General features: G+C 39.4%; 1 protein-coding gene across 1 annotated transcript in view; it reads right to left on the bottom strand.

Moving 5' to 3' along the window:
- Positions 1–20,801, bottom strand: part of FBN1 (fibrillin 1) — a 141,765-nt gene that overhangs the window by 55,849 nt on the left and 65,115 nt on the right. Inside the window, exons 11-21 of the mRNA XM_059481802.1 lie at positions 20,419–20,577; positions 18,919–19,059; positions 18,030–18,149; positions 14,534–14,659; positions 12,286–12,408; positions 6,671–6,793; positions 5,616–5,768; positions 4,355–4,408; positions 3,347–3,472; positions 1,393–1,518; positions 745–864 (exon numbers count right to left, since the gene is read on the bottom strand). Coding sequence (XP_059337785.1) covers positions 745–864; positions 1,393–1,518; positions 3,347–3,472; positions 4,355–4,408; positions 5,616–5,768; positions 6,671–6,793; positions 12,286–12,408; positions 14,534–14,659; positions 18,030–18,149; positions 18,919–19,059; positions 20,419–20,577 — 1,371 coding nt within the window. The remainder of the gene's footprint in view (positions 1–744; positions 865–1,392; positions 1,519–3,346; positions 3,473–4,354; positions 4,409–5,615; positions 5,769–6,670; positions 6,794–12,285; positions 12,409–14,533; positions 14,660–18,029; positions 18,150–18,918; positions 19,060–20,418; positions 20,578–20,801) is intronic.

The following is a 20,801-nucleotide window of genomic DNA, read 5'->3' as shown; positions in this document are numbered from 1 at the left end:
AATCATGCCAGCACAAAGTTCTTGCAAATCCTTGTTTATGCTTACTGTGCTTAACAGGGAGTATGTCAATACCACTCAAGATCTGAGTCCCTGTACTGGTTATGAGTCAGATTAGGAGCCCATGCAGAAGACCCCTTGCTACATCTTCCATTATTTTACTGCAGCTCCCAGTCTGGATATCTTCCCATATAGGGGAGTGGCAGGAGTTAGCTAAGGACCAGACAGCTGTAGTCCTACAGCTTTCCTCACTAACTAGAAAAGAGCTATAAATTAGTGTCTCAACAAAACAGGCAAGAAAGGAAATTATGAGCCCACAGAGCATCTGAGTCACAGCATTGTCCATGGATGCTCTTGAGCTGGTTTGGACTGTGCATAACTTGTTCATGCTCCATCTCAAATACTAAATTTTTTCCATAGAGCAGATCCTAACTAGAACATGTTCACCTTATTACAGGAGAAATTAAGGGGGTGAGCACAGACCTGAAGTACTGGTCATAGGATTTCCATGGTGGTTAAAAAAAATTTTCACCTCTCTTTCAAATTTGACATGGAAGCACACCAAGGCCTCAAGTGCACTTTATGCTCCCAGAGTAATGGCGAAAAAAGGCACTGTTTCTGTTATGTTTCCCATTAAATTAATCTACACAAGTTTAATTTAAAAGTATTTTCTTAACCTGGTGTACAATGTTCACATGTCACCAGATATTTTTAACCAGCAAACAAAATCTTCAGAGGAATAAATACCTATGCAGATGGTCTTGGTTGGATCCAAAGTACTTTCAGGAGAACATTCACAAACAAAAGAACCTGGTGTGTTTTTGCACACTCCATTAACACAGGGGCTGGATTCACATTCATCAATATCTAGAAAAGAAACACACTGCTATTAGTGCCAGAAAACATTAACAAAAATACATATGGCTCTTTTCAGTTTAGGACAAAGAGGACAAAGCTTTCTTCATACCCAACCTTGCCAATATTCCCCTTTTCTGCTATGAACTCCTCACAACAGACCAGCAATGCTGTGTCCCAAAGACACACTAATGCATTAGAACTGTCTGTGGCTCAGAAAGGGTTCAAACTAGGGGCCCTTTGGCTCTGCTCCTCACACAAGAGATTTGTAAAGCTTGGTTCTTCTCACCCTTGGCACACTGGTAGTAGTAAATAGGGAGAGTAAATACAGGCTATTCCATGAGGTTATCTAATAATTTCATTTTGGCTTTGTCCCTCTCTCCTCATTCTCCTCCTTTCCCACTGAATTTATTTATTGTGATTTTTTTGTTGTTTTTGTTTTACACATTATACCTTCATGAAGGTTTAAAGTATTTCTGGCACAATCTGAGAACAATCCATATGAATAAAACTAGGATGAAATGCTGCATTACCACTTACCTTCACATGTTTTTAGATCAGGAGTGTATACAAATCCTTTAGGACAGGTGCAGGTGAAACTTCCAGGGGTATTTCTGCACTGTCCATTGTCACAAAGCAGCATGTTCAGTGCACATTCATCGATATCTACAAGGAAAATAAAGAACTTTTTAAGAAATAAAACATTTCTGGAATAGAAATCCGGAGAGAATTTCACTCCCAACAGCCACTTTTCAGAGGAGACAGATAGGGCAGGGGGATGTGGAATATGAATACTGGATTCTTTTTGTAGACAAGGTTTGCACAAGAGTTTGTACTTTCTTTCCTCACATATTCATAGTATGTGAGAGCCACACTACAGTTCAAAATAAAGCTGGGATTCACACTTTCATCCTGCCTTTATCATGGATTAGGTCTATGCAGTCTCTGAGTCACTGCACAGCAGCACCCACAGTCATGACAGAAACAAGGAGAGGATTGGTTTGAAAAGGTTTGCTGATCATCTTGGTCTTTAAATCACCAGTTTTTCCAAGCTGGCTCTGAACTTAGATGTTATAGTTAACAAGGCTAATGTAAGTCTACACTTGCTTCAGAGATGAAAAATTTAAATAGAATTGCTAGTGCTAAATTTAAGAACCCTGAGGAAATCTTTGGAAGAACTGCGGTCATCAGGGAGAAGTTGCAAGAAGGTGGCAATGGGCCATGAATAGCAGGTGAAGACCAGGAGAGACCCAGAGAGCAGACAGGAACAATTGGCTAAGTCAGAGAGGCCTAGAAAGTGTTGAGAGAAGTTGGGAAGACTCAGAGGGTCAGTGCAGCAGCTGGGAACAGCAAAAGTGCTAGGAAAAGAAGGGAGACTTGCAGAATAAAACAGACCATGTGGGAAGCTTCACAGGAGTTCAGAAAAATTGAGAGAGGGCCAGGTGGAACATTACAGGAGAATGGGAAACAGCTGTGATGGAGCATGGATGTGGGCTACAACAGGGTGGGCTGGGGAGCATCTGGAAAACTCACAGATGGATTGGGAGAAGAGAAGAGATGCCATCAGCTACAAGCAAACACTGGAATAGGACATGGATAATTAAAGCCAAAGAAGCAAAAGGGAAAATGGGATGAATTACAGTGTGATTTTTATCTGAGAAAGATTAACTCTTCTTTTTTTTTTTTAAGATAATGGATAGTTTAGACTGGGATAACACCCATGACTTAAGCTATTTAGGTTTAAGTAGAGAATACAGAACCCAAATAAAATTATTATGTAAGCTGGAGATAATAGTAAGGAATTTAGGAATTTTAAGGTAGTTCCAGAGCTGGACAAAGGAGAGATTACAGTAGGATATATTAAAAAGGAAAATAATCATGATGAAGCAAGCATATCAGAAATGCTTTCAGGGATCAGACTTGGGACTGATCCTATACAATATTCATTTTAAGGCAGAAGTAAAAAACTAAGTGAACCAAAAGTTGTGGACAACACTAAGCTGGAAGTTATTGCCAATACAGAGATTCAGGCAAGGCTAAATTAATCTTGACAACATGAACAAGAAAAATAAGATGAAATATAATCACCAACATTCAAAACTTTGCAATTAGGGACCAGTAACAATAACATGCTAGAAACCAGAACTCATCAGCTGAAGGCTAGTGAGCAAAATCTGGATGTAAGTCTCAATTAGAGGTTGACTTTGATCCCACAGTATAACATGTATTTGAGAAAAGACTAATGCACACTAGAATCAGTTTAGGCAGGATATTCCATGGGGAAATGGAGAATTTCTGGCACAACTATACAAGGCACCAGTCAGACTTCATCAGAACACTGTACACTGGTCAGATCAGTCATATTCAAGAGAGGGCTGCAGCCTCTCTTTGTATGAAAAGAATGGAAGTATAGATTTGGATAGTTCAGCCAACAGAGTTTGAGAAAGGATATGATGATTCTTTATAAATACTTTGAGGATAAGACATTTCATACCAATGCAGTTTTTCCCAGTTGAGTCTACTTCATATCCAGGGTCACAATAACATTTGTATGTTCCATGCAGGTTCTCACACCTTCCATTTGGACAGAGATCAGGATCCAATAAGCACTCATTAATATCTACATAAACGTAAAAAAACACAAACATCAGAGCAGCAGTTGTTGAGGGCTTGTAGGGGTTAATTCTCCAAGCTAGAAAAAGACAGTTTCAATATCATTTAACATTGGCAACTCCCTATTTATAATTATGTCGTTCTGATTGGAAAATTCATACCTATATATTCACAATCAAGGGAAAAAAGCTTCTCTTGATCATTGATTTATCTTTAGCCCATGGTCATTTAGGAAGCCTTCAACTGAAGGGAAGAACTGGGATATTAAACTGGGGATCAGAGATTAGATTTAGAGAGGCTATGTATTAATACTCCCCATATCTCTTGATTCATAGCATTTCCAGATGGCATCACTTGCCAAAGCATTAATATCCCTCTATTCTGAGTGCTTTTCCCCATCTACTGCCAGCAAATCTACTAGTGAGCACTGGCTGATTTAAGAGCTTGCAGTTTCACAGTTCTATGACTACAAAGCTTTCACTGTAATAATTCCCTTCTTTTCTACAGTTAAACAAACCCGGGCCTATTTTGACAGATGAAAACATGAGTAAGCTCAATGTTCAATATGGCTTTATTATTCAGGATGATTTCACCTGAAATATGCAAATATGACTTACATATAAAGTCACGTTGGTAATGACACTTCTCATAAATTTGTCACTATTTTATAATGACAGTTACATACACTCCACGATGTAAACCAGAGGGGCCCCACTGGTGAAATGGCATGATCCTGAAACTCCATACTCCATTCATTTCACCCTAAACCTGTCTCCCATTCTCTTCTGTCACCATTCCCATCAGGACAGCTAACAAATTAAGGATATCAAGGTAACACTTTCAGACAAAAGTGCTATATATAAATTTAAATAACATTAGGTGATCTTACCATTTCCTCCTGCAGTCATGCCAGTTCCACTGCTACACAGAGCCTGATATTCAGCTGGAAAAATGATTAAAAAACTTATTGGAATATTCTTTCTTAGCTCATTTCTTTCAGCATCACCATTGACAGTATGGCAATTAATTATTTGAAAGAGGTAACATGCCTTCCAATTCTTCTGAAAACATTAATAACCTCACAGTATTCTGAACCTGTGAAGCATTTTAGCAGATTCAGGGTCTGAATCTGCTTATGAAGATGGATGAGTAAAAACTTCACATGATGAACTGTGGCATTTAAGAATAGACATAAACTTCATGCTGGTCCTCCTACACAAACGAACCATAACACATTCACAGCAAGATTCTCCAGAACTTTATGCCCAAGTCCTGGCCCAAGGTGCATGTTCAAAGAGACCAGGAAACAGAACATTTTTTCCTATGAATCTGCCCCATATTTAACTCCATTTAGCAGGAGTGTTTTCATGAGTTCACAATAGATCAAGGATATCTTATCAATGGTACAGTTTGTTTATGTGCAACAACAAATTTGCTGAATAACAAGAAACACATAATAAATTGAAGTTTCAAACCAGCTCCCTGCAGCCAATCTCCACGAAACCAAGTTACTGCCTTCACAGCAAGGACTGTGTCAGCAGAGTCTTGTGGGAAGAATTTTCCTAAAACACTTCTGCCCATTGAAATCATTAGGATTGCTTTCTTGCCAGAGAGAAGTTATGTCCCAGACAACTTCACTTGGTGGGGATTTCAGTGACAGACTCAAGTATTTGCAAGAAACTGAACTGGACATTTGTCTGTGCATTGACTACCCAAAGGCAAGGTACTGAATAAGCTACTTCAGATAACTTGAAGGATATAGGAGTCATGCAGCAAAATGTGACTGGCAGGTATACCTTATGGAGTTGAAGCTATGAATTAAGCAAATTTTTTCCATTAATAACTTGGGTTAAAATTTATATTCTTTGTTATCTACATCTACCAAAATACAGTTTGTTATCTGAAAATGTCCTGTTTGTTTTTAATGTGAATATCAAATCTGGTGCCAGATATTGTAATTTACTGTTGCTTAAAAAAATTATCTCCTGTAGTCTTAAAACATATAAAAATAAAAGATTGCTCAAAACATGTGACGTATTATACAACACAGTAATCTCCTGATTTAAGTTGCAATGTTAATATAAAACTTTCTTCTACCTTTCTAGAAATAGTGTATGAACAGAATTTGTAAATGAGAAGATCTGGCATACCTGAGTTTTGTGCTGGGCAGGGCTGGCAAGGCTCTCCAAAGGCATAGTCAGTGCTGGCACAGCAGCATTCTGACTTTGTAACTGCACCCGTTAATGGTCTCACACATTGTCCTCTCTTGTAGCCACCGTAGCATGTGCTCCGCATGTGTGTATCTGGGGGAAGAAATCTCTCTTAATCCTGCCATAGCCAACTATCCTGCTATAAATCATAGCAAGCATTAAATGTACCTCTGGTGTCATAAACACCATAAAATAGCTGTCAAAACAAAGTCTCTTTCACTATTTCCCTCTGCTTTCCAGACACCTGTATGCATCCCTCTACTAGGGAAAAGAAATTTTTCTTCCTCACGCTCCCAAGAATTAAGGCATACAAATAGTCACTTATTTAATGACTTAACATGCATTGGTGAACAACTAGGCAAACAATCAATTCTTAACCTTGAACTAGTGAGAAGCTGTGGGGAAAATGGACAAAGTCTTTACTCTTTCTTTGTTTATAAAAAACCCAAGGAAAAGTCATTAATGCTATTCTGGTACGTAAGACCTGATATGTTTATGTTTTCAGGTGCAGGGGTGATTTTTCTCTTTCTTTACGAACTGGCCCATAAATAGCTTTCATGCATATTAGTATTTTACAATCAACACTGAGCTTGTACAGAAATGGGCAGAAAATTGGGTACCTCCCATGTTAAAAAGACGTGACAGAGTAATTACGTCTTTAAGCTTAGTGACAAATGAAGAATTTTACATTGACAGAAACAGGGCAAATTCTCACCTACTCAGAACTGACAGAGCAATAGTCAGCTCTACTCTGTATAGTCCACCTGACCTTGTGATTTGACCCACACTTTTTTTCTCTTTATATAAAAAGGAAATTAAAACAGAGCAAAATGGCCTATTACAGTAAACATTACAGAGTTATTATTAGCCATTAGAACTACTACTCACCATTCCATTAAAAAATGGTAAATTCTACATTCAAACTTGATCTTTTCCTCAGATTAGCACTATTATCTTAACTTTGGTTAACTGTGACTCCATTAAGTTTGTCTTACCAACACAGACACGTCCATCCAGTCCTACTGCAAGGCCAGGGAAGCATTCACATCTGAAAGAGCCATCAGTGTTCACACAGCGCCCGTTCATGCATATTCCATCTGTCTCACACTCATTGATGTCTGTTGGAGAACAGAATGAGCTTTATTAGAAGTTAAACTACATAGTGTTCGATGCCTGGCTGAAACTTGCATTTGTGCAGCTTATTTTCAATATATCCTATAGAAAAATATCAAGGGTAAATGGAAAGTAGTTCAAGTAAAGATTTTGTTAGGAATAATGATGAACTTGTTCTTTGAAATAGAATAGGAAAATGCCAAATTCAGGAGAAATAAACAGAACAAAATTATTTTGCTCTCCTTGGAGAATAAAAGGGACTACATTTTCCTGACTTGTTCCCAAGAGGTACATGTTCCGATTTAAGGGTCATTTAGGCAAAATCATAATTGGAGGAAGGAGGAAACTGTGGCTGCTGAGACAAAGGACTTGTGTGGTATATAACAGGACATTCCCTTCCCATACTAACAGTTCATGCTGTAAGAAATGAGTCCAAATAGCAAACTGAATCTTTCACCCTCCAACAAGGTGCCTTCACAGGGCCACCAAAGCATTTCCTTTCCTCCTGCAGCACATCTGAATCTCCCCAGCCAGCCCCTGCCTGCAGTCCCTGTCTCTCTGGTGATCTGCATCACAATGGGTTTTCCCATCGGATGCTCATTATAGCCCATTTTAAAAACTTTCAATGAACAGAGTGCACTCCAGCCTTGAAAGGAATTCATTAATGATTTGAGTCCTGCACAAGTCACCATCTTTGCCCAACAATGGCACATTGGACAATAAGGCCCATAGCAATGAAATACAGGAACTAAAATTTGTAATATTAAACTATCACATAGCAATGTTAAATTATATATAAGCTGTGTATCCTGATAATAGGAAGATCATTCTCTAGATGCAGAGAGAATACTATCCTTTTAGAAAATATAAAGAAAATGAGTGTTATAAATATCGTTTGGATGTATAACCTTTATAAAATAATCACTTCATAAGAATTCGCCATACTATATACAAGAGACACAAGAGACAGCGTGTGTGACAATTTCCTTTTTTCTGACCTTAAAAGGGCAAATTGAGAGTGAAACACCTCTGTGTTTTACTTAGTTTGTGTTGTTTGGCATAAAAAATGGCTTGTATGATCCAAGATTCCTTCTTCAAACTGCATTTTAAAATAAAAGCTATATTTAAGTACATGGGCTCAAATAATTTTTACTTCATCCTACAATCTTTTGTTCTGTTAAGACAAATCTTAGATGTTTTTCCCACTTTAAATTTACTCAGTGCAGGTAAAAACGGAGTTGGGATTCAAAATGAGCCCATGCTATTTAATGGTGTAGACAGCTATTTTGGTGAACAACACTGAACTCCTATTACAGATTCTCCTACAAGCAAAAAAAAAAAAAAAAAAAAAAGAAAAAAGCTTTCCTTTTTAAAGGAAAGGCTCTTATTTCTAGAAACAGAAAGGCAAAAGAACTTCTTTCCCATTTCCTGTAGTTCACATTTTTTTAAAAGATTTTGCAACCTAGTAAAGGAAGAAATGTGTAATCTATTTTCTTTTGTAGTGATTTACAAATGTGTTGGAAATACCACTATAAAATTTTTAAAAGTAAAGTGGGTCACTTAAAATGGTGCAAGTCAGCTGAAAACCTGGTTCCTGTAAAGATGGGTAAAAAGCCTCTGCTTTTACCAGGCCTGAGATTCCACAGAGTAAATCAACTTCACCCACAGGAATAAAGTCCAAATTTCTGACCTTGAGAATGCTCCACTGTCTTCTGTGGTAAAAGTCACCATTTGGATGACTTAAAATATATTCAACCTGGTTCTAGAAACCCAACTGATGGATTAATTCTCCAATAAATTTTGCCTTTTCTGCTTAACTTGCTTAGTAGTGCTAGATGGGTACACAAAGTTCTCTAATTTTAAGCAGGAAAAATTTACTCAGACTACTAAACTACCATTTTCAATTGTCTTGCCATGACTTTTAATTTGGGGAATTCCTGCTGATCTAAAGATTAAACAATGTATGGAATAGAAATAATGCTTCAAACTTCTGCATGCCTGATATGTGTTTCTGAAAAATCAAGCAAATCATCATTGAAAGAAGCTAATGGTGAATAAATTTAGCATGTCTTGTATTTCAGGGAATATATAAGACTATGGTGTAACATTATTTTTTGGCATGTTATTTCAGAAAGTCTAAGTGGAATTTTTTACCAGACAGCCAAGCATATGCCCTATACTTATACTTAAATTCCAGCTTTATGGAACCAAGTGTTAATTACATTATCCCCATCTTTGGGTTAGAAGACCTTCCTAACAGCTGAAAACTCAGCTTGGAGGACATCAAACGAGACAGTTACAGAAGCAATGAGCTGCACTCTTCCATTCCTTTGTTGATCCCCTAGTTCTGCAAAAACACACATACAATTCCCTATCAAAACTGCTCAGGCAGGAAACGAATTTGCTGCAGAAATGCCCATTTGTGCAAACACTCCCTGCACATCCAAGCATGACCTTAGAGTTTCGTAGCAATGGGGAACAAAGACACACGGATCTCCTTCTTGCTTGCTCCAGAGAAGATCATTTATTGCTACAAACCAAGCCTTGTTATGCTCTAAACCTCACCCAAACAGGCACACACAGGCTGCCTGCCCCTGCAGTGTGGCTGTTCACGTGTCCTTTTACCCAATGAGCTCTCTGATCCCGTGGTGTCCATGTGTCTCCCCAACCAACCACTGCCTCATGCACATGGCAACCACAGGCCAGCCAGGCAACCCCATCTCTGGTTATATGACCTGTTCTTTACCTCAAACTTAGCTGAACCTTTCCCAGAGTGCTTTCTGTTGCTCACCAGAAGAGAACAGGATCTCTTATCTCCCACATCTTCCCCTTCTTTGTTCAATCAATAAAAACACAGCAAAAATAACTATGCCACTGACAAAGAGACCCACAGCATAGGAAAACAAAAAGACAGTGTCCAATGTCCCTACGAAGAGAGTTGCTTTTTCTGCATTTGGAAATAAATGGCTACTGTTCCAAAGTTCTCAGGGCCTTGGCCCAGGGGCTGTGGTGTTTAGGCAGGAGGGAGTCCACTGGCTGGAAATGCTGACTTTGATGGTTTTGAATGTCTTTCTGGAAGCATGGAGCAGGGAATAACTGAAGAAAGTCAGCAGGAACATAACGATATGATGGTGAGTGCAGTGAGACACAAGGCCTCTACTGGCAAGCTGCCTCTGCAAGCTTTCAGGCACAGCCATGTTCCTGGCAGCCCTACCCTGCTCCTGCTTTGGCCACAAGGCCTGGATGGTGATTAGACCATTTTTCCTCTCACTGGGCTTTGTCTCAAAGGCAAACAATGTTTGTCCAGACGAGCAGGTGACCACTTTGGACCTGCTGGTGATAGAACACAGGCCTACCTTATCCCCTAGCAGGGCCTTGCCACTGCACACCCAATTGTGGATCCCTAAATAAAACTTTTGGAAATTGGTTCCACACACACAGATCTTCAGAGCAGCATCGCTCTGCCAGGGATCAAAATTGATGATCTGCATCCATAAAATTTAGTGTAAATATCGCATTATCTAAATGTTCTTGAGGAGCCATATTCCCCTTTTTTATTTTTTGATAACATGCACTTCTCTGACTATGAACAGTAAAACAATGCATCTAATAAAACAACAGGCACACACCAAGCACAAATAAGCAAGGTAATACATCATCAACTGCCTAAATACTTTACCATCACCCTAGGTCTGCAATCACTGGGGAGCCCCACTTCACAGTGATAACCTGAAGGACCTTTCCCAGGAAAGGTTTCCAAGTTTACCTTGAAAAGGGGGTCCAGCTTTTATAAGACCATATCAGCAAGTCAAAGTGACTTTATAACATTTTTAGTGCAGAAACACCTGGATCTGTTGGCATGCTTTCCAACCAGCCAGGACCAGGGCTTGGCCAGAGCCTAGGCCTTGACGGGAAGGGTTTCCCTAAAATATCTTTCAAGAAAACTTCTATCTATATCAGTTGGGAAATTTTCTTAAAATTATACATTTCTTGCAGACAGGTAGCTAAATATTCAATGGTAACATGAACAACCTACGAACAACCAAAGGAATGCATATACATAATATCTAATAATTATCTTACAGCTAAATCCCTTTACAAAACTCTATGTATTAACATTATGATATAAACAACATATTCAGAATCACTAATCATATTAACTGCTGAATACCTGGGAGTTGTTTCATGATACTTTGGGCAAATGGAAGAAACGACACAAATATGAAGAAGGTAAAAAGTGTAATTTGGGTGTCCAGGTTTCAAAATCTGGTTTGATTTTCACCAATAACAACTTTATCATGTAATAAACGTTTTCATGCTCATTCATAAAGAACAAGGCTTAGCACAAGTGCAAAAAGCAGTGGGAGAAATCATTCTTTTTACTATAAGATTTGTTCCAACTTTCTGTAGGAATCAGTTGAGTTCTCTACAATTTTGGATAATTGTCAAATATTCCTCCTTTGATGCAGAGAACACTTCTCTAGGGCCAGAAACCCATTTTGACTGTATCCATACTCCTTGTCAGGAGGCACATAGCAGAGGCAGAACATCATTGTGTTTTAAGTAGTCAGGTAGAGTTACCATCTTCTTGGGTGGTATTTCAGGGCACAGACAGATGTAATTTAAAAAAAAAATTAAAACCACCAAAAGATACTCAAGGCAAAAATCAAGAGAAGCATTTGGGCTTGGCTGAGCTTCCATCCATGAGTCAAATCCTTGTTAATGACACAGAGAGCAGCCAGAGATCTCTGGGAACACAACATGGATGATGTGCCATGGCCTGATGGGCATTGAAGTCTCACTGACATCCCAGACATAGACCAGCTGGAAAACAAGCTTTGGCAAGCACACACATCCCACATGGAAATCAGGTAAGAATTGAAATAAATGGCAATGCTCTAAGTGTGTGCAGGCTGCAGCCAACACAGCCAGCAGCTGTGATGCTAAGGAGACACTTGTGTGGTAATGCACAATAGTTCATTTGCACCTATGCAGCAAATGGAAAAGACAATCTTGCTGTGGTGCTCATGTCTGCATCTTGGTCACACCAAGTGCTGGGCACTCCTCAGAGATGTTGTATTGTCTAGGAGCACCCAGACAGGAATGGGAGAAAAGCCCAAAAATCTCAACAAGCCAGGATGTTTGGGTGGCCAAAGGCAGAATACTTTCAAAGACCAAACACAAAATGTAAGATACACTGGAACCAATCTGCAGAAGACACCACAGGCAAAAAAACCCCAGAGTTTAACTAGGCCAGATCATGCAGTTCTTGTTCAAAGAATATTTCCCACTGGCTGGTTGGGGCAGTTGCTCAACAATGTGGAGAAGACTCAGTCTTGCACAATGACAAATAATTCCAGCTGATTAAAAAAGCATACCTGCTGAGAACTCTGCCCCATACCTCTTTTTCCCAAGAATCACAAATAAGGCTATTCTTGAAGCTACCCAGAGAGACAAGACTCACAAGTTTCTGGAACCCATAATTTCTTGTGCTTACCTGTGCAATAGCGTCCATCAGATGCTAACTGGAAGCCTGGTTTACAAATGCATTTAAAACTGCCATCTTCATTGATGCACATCCCATTGAGGCAAATGTTCCTGATGCTGCATTCGTCCATATCTGAAAATGCAGACAATAGACATAATGCTCATAATGTTTAAGCGTAAGGACTGTTAGTGGTAATATTCAAAAGATACACCTTAATTTTTTTCTTAGTTGTCAGAGCTATAATGATAATCAGAAACGTATGAGGGGACAGACTGCACTGTCCTAGAGAATGTGTCAAAGCAATGATTCCATTTTTCATAATGAATCATTAACATAAAAAGGAATGAATCCAAAAAAGCAAAGAGAACAAAAAACGGATGAGAAACTGGACAGCTTAAGAACTTCCATTTGGTAAAAGTCATCAAAAAGTGAGAAGGGATGTAATTAAAGAAGGTTTGACATCTTAATCTAAATAGAAGCTAGGTTAGAAGCAGCCTCCTGTTTGGAATGTAAATACAATTTTATGTTACTAAGAAGACCTGAAGGAAGAGGAGAGAACATTTGGGTTTGGAGTGAAAACTTTTATAACCTCCACTGGACAAGTCTAAGATTTATGGTATGGGAGAATTCTCAGCACTGTGCTCAAGCATGAATTCTATGGGCACTGCCATCCTCAACTTCCATTTAAAATAAAACCTGCCCCCTTCCTGCATTCAGCATGACAGGCCATACAGAAGGGTACTTAGTAATTACAGCTTCATGAAAGCTTTATTCATCCTCTGACCAAATGGGATATCATGGAGGATTCAAATAGGAAAAGGTGGAGGTTCTCAGATACTGTTATTCTGAACCCTGCACAGTTACTCACAAAATGGGAAAGGAAAAAAAAAAAAGCAAGTACAGAGAATTCTGTTCTTGATTTGAGTAAGCTTTTATATCCTCTCAGTCTTTACTTTGTCCTGGCACAGATGAAATCAGTTTTGGATGTTACATCCAAAAAAAAATCAGTAGTATTTACCAGTTACATCTAAAGAACTACACACAGTTACATTAAGGAATGGCACAATGCCATGCTCTTTACTGATTAGTGTGTGTGCATACAACTCAATGCATTACAATGCCAGAGATGAAACTGTTTTCAAGTGGATGCAACAGACATTTTGGCAGCACATGCAATGGAATTAAAAATGTTTTACCAGACTGCCGATGTCCTGGTTTTTATTACTATTAGCACATGGTATTTGGTGGGAAAGGAAGAAATCAGAATAAAGAGTTTTTTCCCCAAATAGTCTAATTTCCAAATATATTTAGTCAATGTACTTCCATAATAAGATATTTTAAAAGCAGCTTATGGTGCTAAACTGCATCTAAAAAAGAGTCAGGAAAAATAGAGTCTTAAAATGTCTGTCTCTACCAAGGATTAACAGAATCACTACTAGCACATAAAATCACTGGATCATAATGACATTACAATATATTCAGAATCGTGCTATTTTCCTTAATATTGCAGCTGTCTTGGACAGAAATTACACTTCTAGACATAGTGTGTTTTCTTTTTACTTACAGGCTAAGTCAGACAAAAATAATTTATGATTAAAAAAAAAAAATCGTGTATCTATCCCAACCAGGAATTTTGGCATTAAGTCTTTGAGCTGAATCACTGAGATAATATTCTGCCAAAAATGTTTCTAAGAACAGCGCTTGAAATTCTTTTAACGTATGAATAGATCATTGGGAACCCTCCCAAAGACCTTGGGAAGCATGATAAAGAACATTCTTCTTTTCTTCCCCTTTACTAAAGGTCTGGGAGGTAGGAACACATCAATTATGTTTACAAATTTTTGTTAAAACAATTTTTATAGGTCAGACCAGCCTGCATCTACACAAACCACATTGCTAGTCACCCAGTAAGATCCCATAAAGCATGCTGTTAAGCGCACAGTAAAATCAGGCAGCATGTGACTTGTGCTATGTTTTAAAATGTACCACTCCCATCAAAGAAACTGCATTTTGTGATAGTGGTATGTGCTATTTCTCCTGCTGGACAGACATCCCGTTGAGGACTGCCAAGCCAAGACTCCAGAACTGGCTGCAAAAGACATTTTACTTGCCCTCCCAGATACAGCAAAAGGTATTTGGATATCTGACTCCTTGTTCCTTCCCTTCCCCCCACCAGGGGTCCTTTTCTTTTTCATTGATGTGAATAACCTCTTGCAACTGTAATTACTGATATGGAATAACTTCAGAAGAGTCTTACCTTCACAGTTTTTCCCATCAACTGCCACTTGAAAGCCAGCATTACACACACAGTGAAAACTGCCATCTGTATTTATGCATCGTCCATTATTACAGATACGACCATTCTGTAAGCATTCATCGATGTCTGAAAGTCAACCAGAAAGAAAAAGAACATTTTGGGAGATTCTTTTTTATACTCAAGAGGAATTTTTCCCATTTTCCCTTCCCCTAGGTCTTTAAACCTCCATGGAAATTGTATTAGCTGAAAAATGATTTATTTTGATTTCCATCACTGTATGTTATGGGGGTGGAAAATGTTTGTCAGCTTGAAATTTCAAGTTGCTGTGAAAGAATTTCTGTGCACACCACCCTGCAGCTTTCTCAAACAAGAATCACAATTTTTGCGGGTTTTTTAAATTTTTGCTCATCATTAAAATATTTTTACTTAATTTTAATTTAATTTAACAGTACCTAACTACTTAAGGAAATATGTGGGAAAGCTTGTCTTTTGCTGCTGGTTTGTAAGATAACAGGAAAGTTCAAGACTTTCCCACCTCAGAAGAATTTCTCCTGCTTAGTTTGTATTTGAAACATCAGATCCTCTTTCCCCTCTCTCTGCGGGAGGTGCTTGGCAAGTGCTTTGGAGGACCTGAAGAGTGATATCACACGAGGCTGGCAGCTCTCCCTCTCCTCCAAAGGAGAGGAGAGGAGATGCTGAGACAGACTGTCTAGACATTTCAGATTGCTCAGTATTCTCCATCAAGGCCTGGACCATCTCCCAGAGATTCCTGCACACAGGAGACTCAGCTCACAGAGCTCACAACCAGCCCATGCAGACCTGTCTATTTTGCACCCACACTTCCCAAATACCCTGGGGGTGCCCTTCCTGAGCCCTCTCTGTGGAAATGCATTGCTGCACTTCAGGAAGAAGTGGAGCACAGGGTGTGCTCCCAAATGCCCCTGCTCTCTGGACACTTAGGCCAGGGGAGCTGATGCTGATAAAATCATGAACCTGTATTTGCCTTCTTAGCAGCATGGCAGTTCTGTGAAGAGTCTAAGAAATCCCTGAGAATCACTGTTTTGCAAGCAAGTAGCCATGCCAGCAGAGGCACAAGCTGCTCAGTGACCACTCACTGCAGCAGCAGCTTGCAGCCCTCCACCAAAAGCGTACAGGCTAGATAAACCTCATTCAATAACCAAGCATCATCAAGCAGCAATGCATAAATGTGGGTTTCCTCTCTGCTCAGTCCCTTTTCACCCCACTTTTCCAGCCCTTGATTGCACCCGTGTCTGGCTTCAGCTACTCCACCAGCTTTCTTCCTTAGGACAGGCAGAAATGCTGAGGAACCTCAAGGCCTTTTAATTTTTAGAGCTCATTTGTTTTTGTATTTTTATGCATCTGATGCCATTTAAATGTGTTGAAAATTAATACCGAACCTCACTGTTCTTTACTTATACACAGCTGATCAGTCCCACCACCAGTCCAATATAACATCACCATTTTTTTTCTCCTCTAAGAAACTTGCAAAACAAAGTATCCTTCTCAATGAAATACCCAAAATTGCTGTTATCTCCCTGTAAGACCTGACCTCCACGCATCAGAAATGTTGAGCACATCATAGCAAGGACTTAGCTGTTAAAGCACACATTGATAGCTTATCATAATAAAATTTCACCTTTTTTTGATGTCCATTTCATATCCTCTCTTCTGCAATTGAGAAGCATTTTTTTCAGATTATTAATCACAATGTGACTTTATTCCCCTATGTATCCAATTAAGATATTAATTCATCCAAGCTCATATTAGAATTATAAGGGATCATAAGAAGGGATGAATCAGTGGCTTGTAATAAAGACTGCAATGTTTAGTCACCAATCAGAGTCATCATGCAGAAAAAATCCTCCCCTGGAACCTCAGAGCAAGGAACAGATAAACATGTGGTCATTATGGAGACTTCGTTTTTCAAGAGCTTGAGAGACTTCATAAGGAACACATTTCCAAAAGCACATCAGCACAGGCACAATTGTGCATGCAAAAAATAAAATCTCTACATCCAAAGTAGTTATGCAAAGTAATTCTACAGCAAATGCTGATTTGGCAGGCACACTTTGCTAAATGCACCCCATCAGCCTTTTTCTTTTCCCTACACTAGTCCTAAAAATTCCTTTAGAAAAACAAGATTCTGCACATCGCAGCACTTTCTGCTCTGGCTGTCAAGCAGGCACAGCTCCCATAGACTGCAAAGGAACTGCTAAGTGACCACACTTAAATGCCATTAAGCTACTGGGCTTCTGACAACCATGTGTTTGTGTAATGAATCAGTCAAATTAAAAGTGTGTGACAAAAATGACTCATGAGTAAATTCATCACAGCTGAGACTCCCCTTCAGCACTCCCTCACCACCAGTCAGCTGAGCTATGAAGATGCTTCCGCAACACGGCTGCTTGGCAGCAATTAGGTCAAACACTCCCCAGCAACGGGCAGCAGTGCTGCTGGCTCTGCATGTCTTCCTGGACCAGAGAGCAAGCTTCTCTACCACAGACACCCTTCTGATTCCCAAAAGGAAGGAAAGAAATGCACACCAATACAGGTAACTTTCTTCTGGCTTTTTCAAAACTTTCTGCTTCAGACTGAGGGCCTGCTCTGCACCCTGCACCCAGTGCAGAAAGCAAAATATGAAGACAAGCTGTGACTCTGAGCATTCAAACATCCTGTTTCATTTAGATGCTTCATTTCTTATGGAATATCAAAGCAATCATTTATTCTTCTGCCAGAAATCTCTCATCATGCCTTAATTATAAAGGCATCTATCTACCTTTACAGTTGAATGCCTACCCCAATTTGGGAGTCACAAAACCCTGACAGAGGGTTGGCTGACCGCTGAGGAGTTATGTGGTCCCACTCCCATAGGAGGACAGGATGAAGACCATCAGGACTACAGTCAAGTCAGATCTTCAGAATAACTATAATGAGGATTCTGAGGCTTCCCCATCTAGACTTTCCCACTACTTTTCCATATCTAAGTTTTCATTGCTGTAATTTATGTTTAGCTGTTTCTCTGGCAGTAAGCAGAGACTACACACGGGCAGTGTAACCTTATATTTACTCATGGGAAGTTTTATCTTTCTCCCCAACTTCCTTAGTCTTTTATACATAAAGTGTTTCTCAAGTGAAGGGATGCTTAATTGTCCTTAAGATCTTCAAGCAGCAAAAGAAAATAATGTCTTAATATTAAAAAAAAAACAAAAAAAACCCCAAAAAAACAAGAAAATATGTCTGTTCTATTTCAAAGCCATAAATAGTGCCAAGATCCTATTAGCACAAGACAAAATGCCTCTTCTCATAACCCAGTCAGTGAACAGCAAGCTCCAGCAGGTCAGTCATTTTTACCACCATACCTGAATTTTATTTTTTTTAAAAACTTCCATATTTGACCCATCTGTTAAATTTTGCTTGCAAACAATTTTCCCTCCTGATAAGCAGACAATAGCAGATGTGGCTGTATGCCCATTACCTCTGCACTCTGTTCTGGTGGCCGTGCTCTGATACCCAACACGACACTGGCAGATGTAGGATCCTTGTGTGTTCACACAGTCTCCACCAACACATGGATTCCTTTCACATTCATCAATATCTGTGGAACACAGACAATACAATTTTATTATCACACTGGCTGCCAGTTGTTTTTGCCTGCAGGGGTATTTTATTATTTTGTACTTGGAGAAATAGTGCCCTTCAATCCCTAAGAAAAGGGGACATCACTGAGATCCCAAAAAAAGATCCCATGTTTTAAGATAAACAGGATCTGGGAAAAATGAATTTTTAGTAAAATATTGCACGTGTGAGAGACTGAGGCCTTAATCTTACATCTCTACATTCTTGGCTTCACTGAAGATTTTGACAGAACCAAAATCTTGCCTATAAGATACAGTTAATCTGTGCTTCTATTGTTGAGCTCTTGCTGAGTTCCAAGCCTAAAGGTCTCAAGAGCCCAACAAGATACTATTCATGAAGTTAAAAAGGACTTGTAAATCCCACTAAGTCTAAATTTATTATTTTTTTAACAATAGGTTATTGCATACTCAAAAAGCTGGTAGCATTTTAAAGAGACCATTTTCAATAATTAATAAACACATTATAGTAATGGGTTAGTAAAATAAGAAATCCTTGCTTCTGCGTAATTTTGTTACAAGATTTGTTAAATACTGTTTTAAAGGCAAAATTGTTGTAAAAATAAGTTTGCCACTGAAATCAATCAGTTTGCCAAGGTCTCTTTATTGGGATTTTTTTTTGGAGGCGGGGCTCTTCTATTTAAGAACTCGGTTATTACATTGTGTGGAGAAGAATGCTTTTTCCTCTAAAATGAAATTCCCCTCTGTGATTTACAGCAGAAAACCACATACCAAGGCATTCCTCTCTACCATGCAGTTGGAATCCTTTGTTGCACTCGCAGCGGTAGCTCCCAGGAGTGGGAATACAACGCCCATTTCGGCAGAGATGTCGGAATGTTTGGCAATAGTCAGTTAAGTTCACCGGCAAGATCGCTGAAATAACAACAGTTGGGAAAATATTTTAATAGTTCATCATAATAGCTTCTGATAATCTACAACTTGTGCAGGATTTTCCATTAAAAATCAACATTTACCTTCCAATGTAATGTGAATTACATAGTGAAATGGGAGAGAGAAAATGGCACTTTGACTCTTAGAGATTTGTTTGAAAACAGCTAACAACCACAGAAATTTTCATTATGGCAAGTCTGGTTGTGTTTTCATCTTTTGTCCTATCAAAGAGGACTATGTCTGCTCATCCCTAGAGGTAAAGGGGATGTGTGGCACTGCAGGGACTCTACTAAAAGCCTGGAGTAGCAAAGAGCAGTCAGACTGGTTCATTATTTTCACTTTCCCAGATAGCAGTGAGGAGGACAGGGATAACCCTGGGAATATGCCTATACTGTCTTTGGCAGGCAGGCATGAGCTGGCTCTGTCCCTGCTAGCAGCTGACCAGAAGCTGTGCAACTACGTCAGTGCAGTGTCAGCCTAAGCTAAAATACTTTGCCTCTTAGGCTTATTAGCTCAGCTTGGTGCTGAACCAAGACTAAATAGTTTCAGCTGGTGCCAGTGCAAGCAGAGACTGCTTGCATCTGCACAGAGTGTGGGCAAAACCAGCTTGTTTACTTGCAAAAGAGTATGTGGTTATGCCAAATGATTTCAGGGGCACACGCCTACTCCAAACCACATGGGCATGTAGTAAATTCTCTAAGCAAAGACAAAAAAAGACTACATTGTATTGGTATGTTGCTCTATATTGGTAGTCTGCTCTGGCTTCCTTCTTATTTTAGGGAAAACTAACCCATCCATGTGTCCGTGTGTATCACTAAAATAGTTCTGTGCACTGGGTCAGTCTCAGTGTCCAGCAGAGCACAGCAGAGTTTTGATCAGTACATTTCATACCTGGCCAAGTGCAAGTGAGGAAAACAACCTAAAAGAAGTTGCTTTCTCTCAAACAAGCTCTTTAATGTAAATATCTGTCACAACCTAGTCAAAAAGCTATTCATATTATGCAGTGCTGACATGCAGCAAAGTTCACAACAGCCTTAAAATAACAGTAATGTAACTATTACAATACATGAGCCACACTACATACAGTGAGAAGGGAATTTGTGAAACCTATCTTATCAGGGAAAACACTACTAATGAGATAGGTATCTTGCCACAAGGCACATGGTAGGCAGGCTCTGATTAAAAGGACATCCAGAGCCTCCATGTCCACATAAAACAAGTAAAAGACACCAACAGCTGAAGGGAGCACACTGCTCCTGAGGAATGGATGTTTTGAAAGAAGCTAAATGCACATGGTGCAAGGAGAGGTTGTTTCAGAGAGGTTATTTCTGTCTCTCTTACGATGCACTGGTGGAGCCCGAGATGGATAGATGATCTCTGGATGGGGAGGAGGGTAAATGTCAGGAAAGCGTGGTGGGGGGATGACATCAGGACGGGCTGGAGGAAGGTCAGGTCTTGCTGGCAGCATAGCAGATACTGAGCACAATTTACGGTACTCGTCTGAAACAAGAAAATATCAATGCTGTTTTAGACTCTTGCAGCCTGTTCCATTTAATCCAACACTCCTCCTTTTTGCAGTGTTTCAGATTAGCAATAACAAACCTTAAATAATCTGGAAAATGTGAGCCTATATGCTTTCTTCATAGCAACAAGCTTTGCTCTCTGAATTGAGTCATTAATCCACAGAATCTCAACACTACTTGTCAGAAGACTGCCAGTGAAAA

The sequence above is a fragment of the Ammospiza nelsoni genome, chromosome 14 (genome assembly GCF_027579445.1).
Source record: "Ammospiza nelsoni isolate bAmmNel1 chromosome 14, bAmmNel1.pri, whole genome shotgun sequence".
Classification (NCBI taxonomy): Eukaryota; Metazoa; Chordata; class Aves; order Passeriformes; family Passerellidae; genus Ammospiza; species Ammospiza nelsoni.
This window is presented reverse-complemented; position numbering and strand designations above follow the sequence as displayed.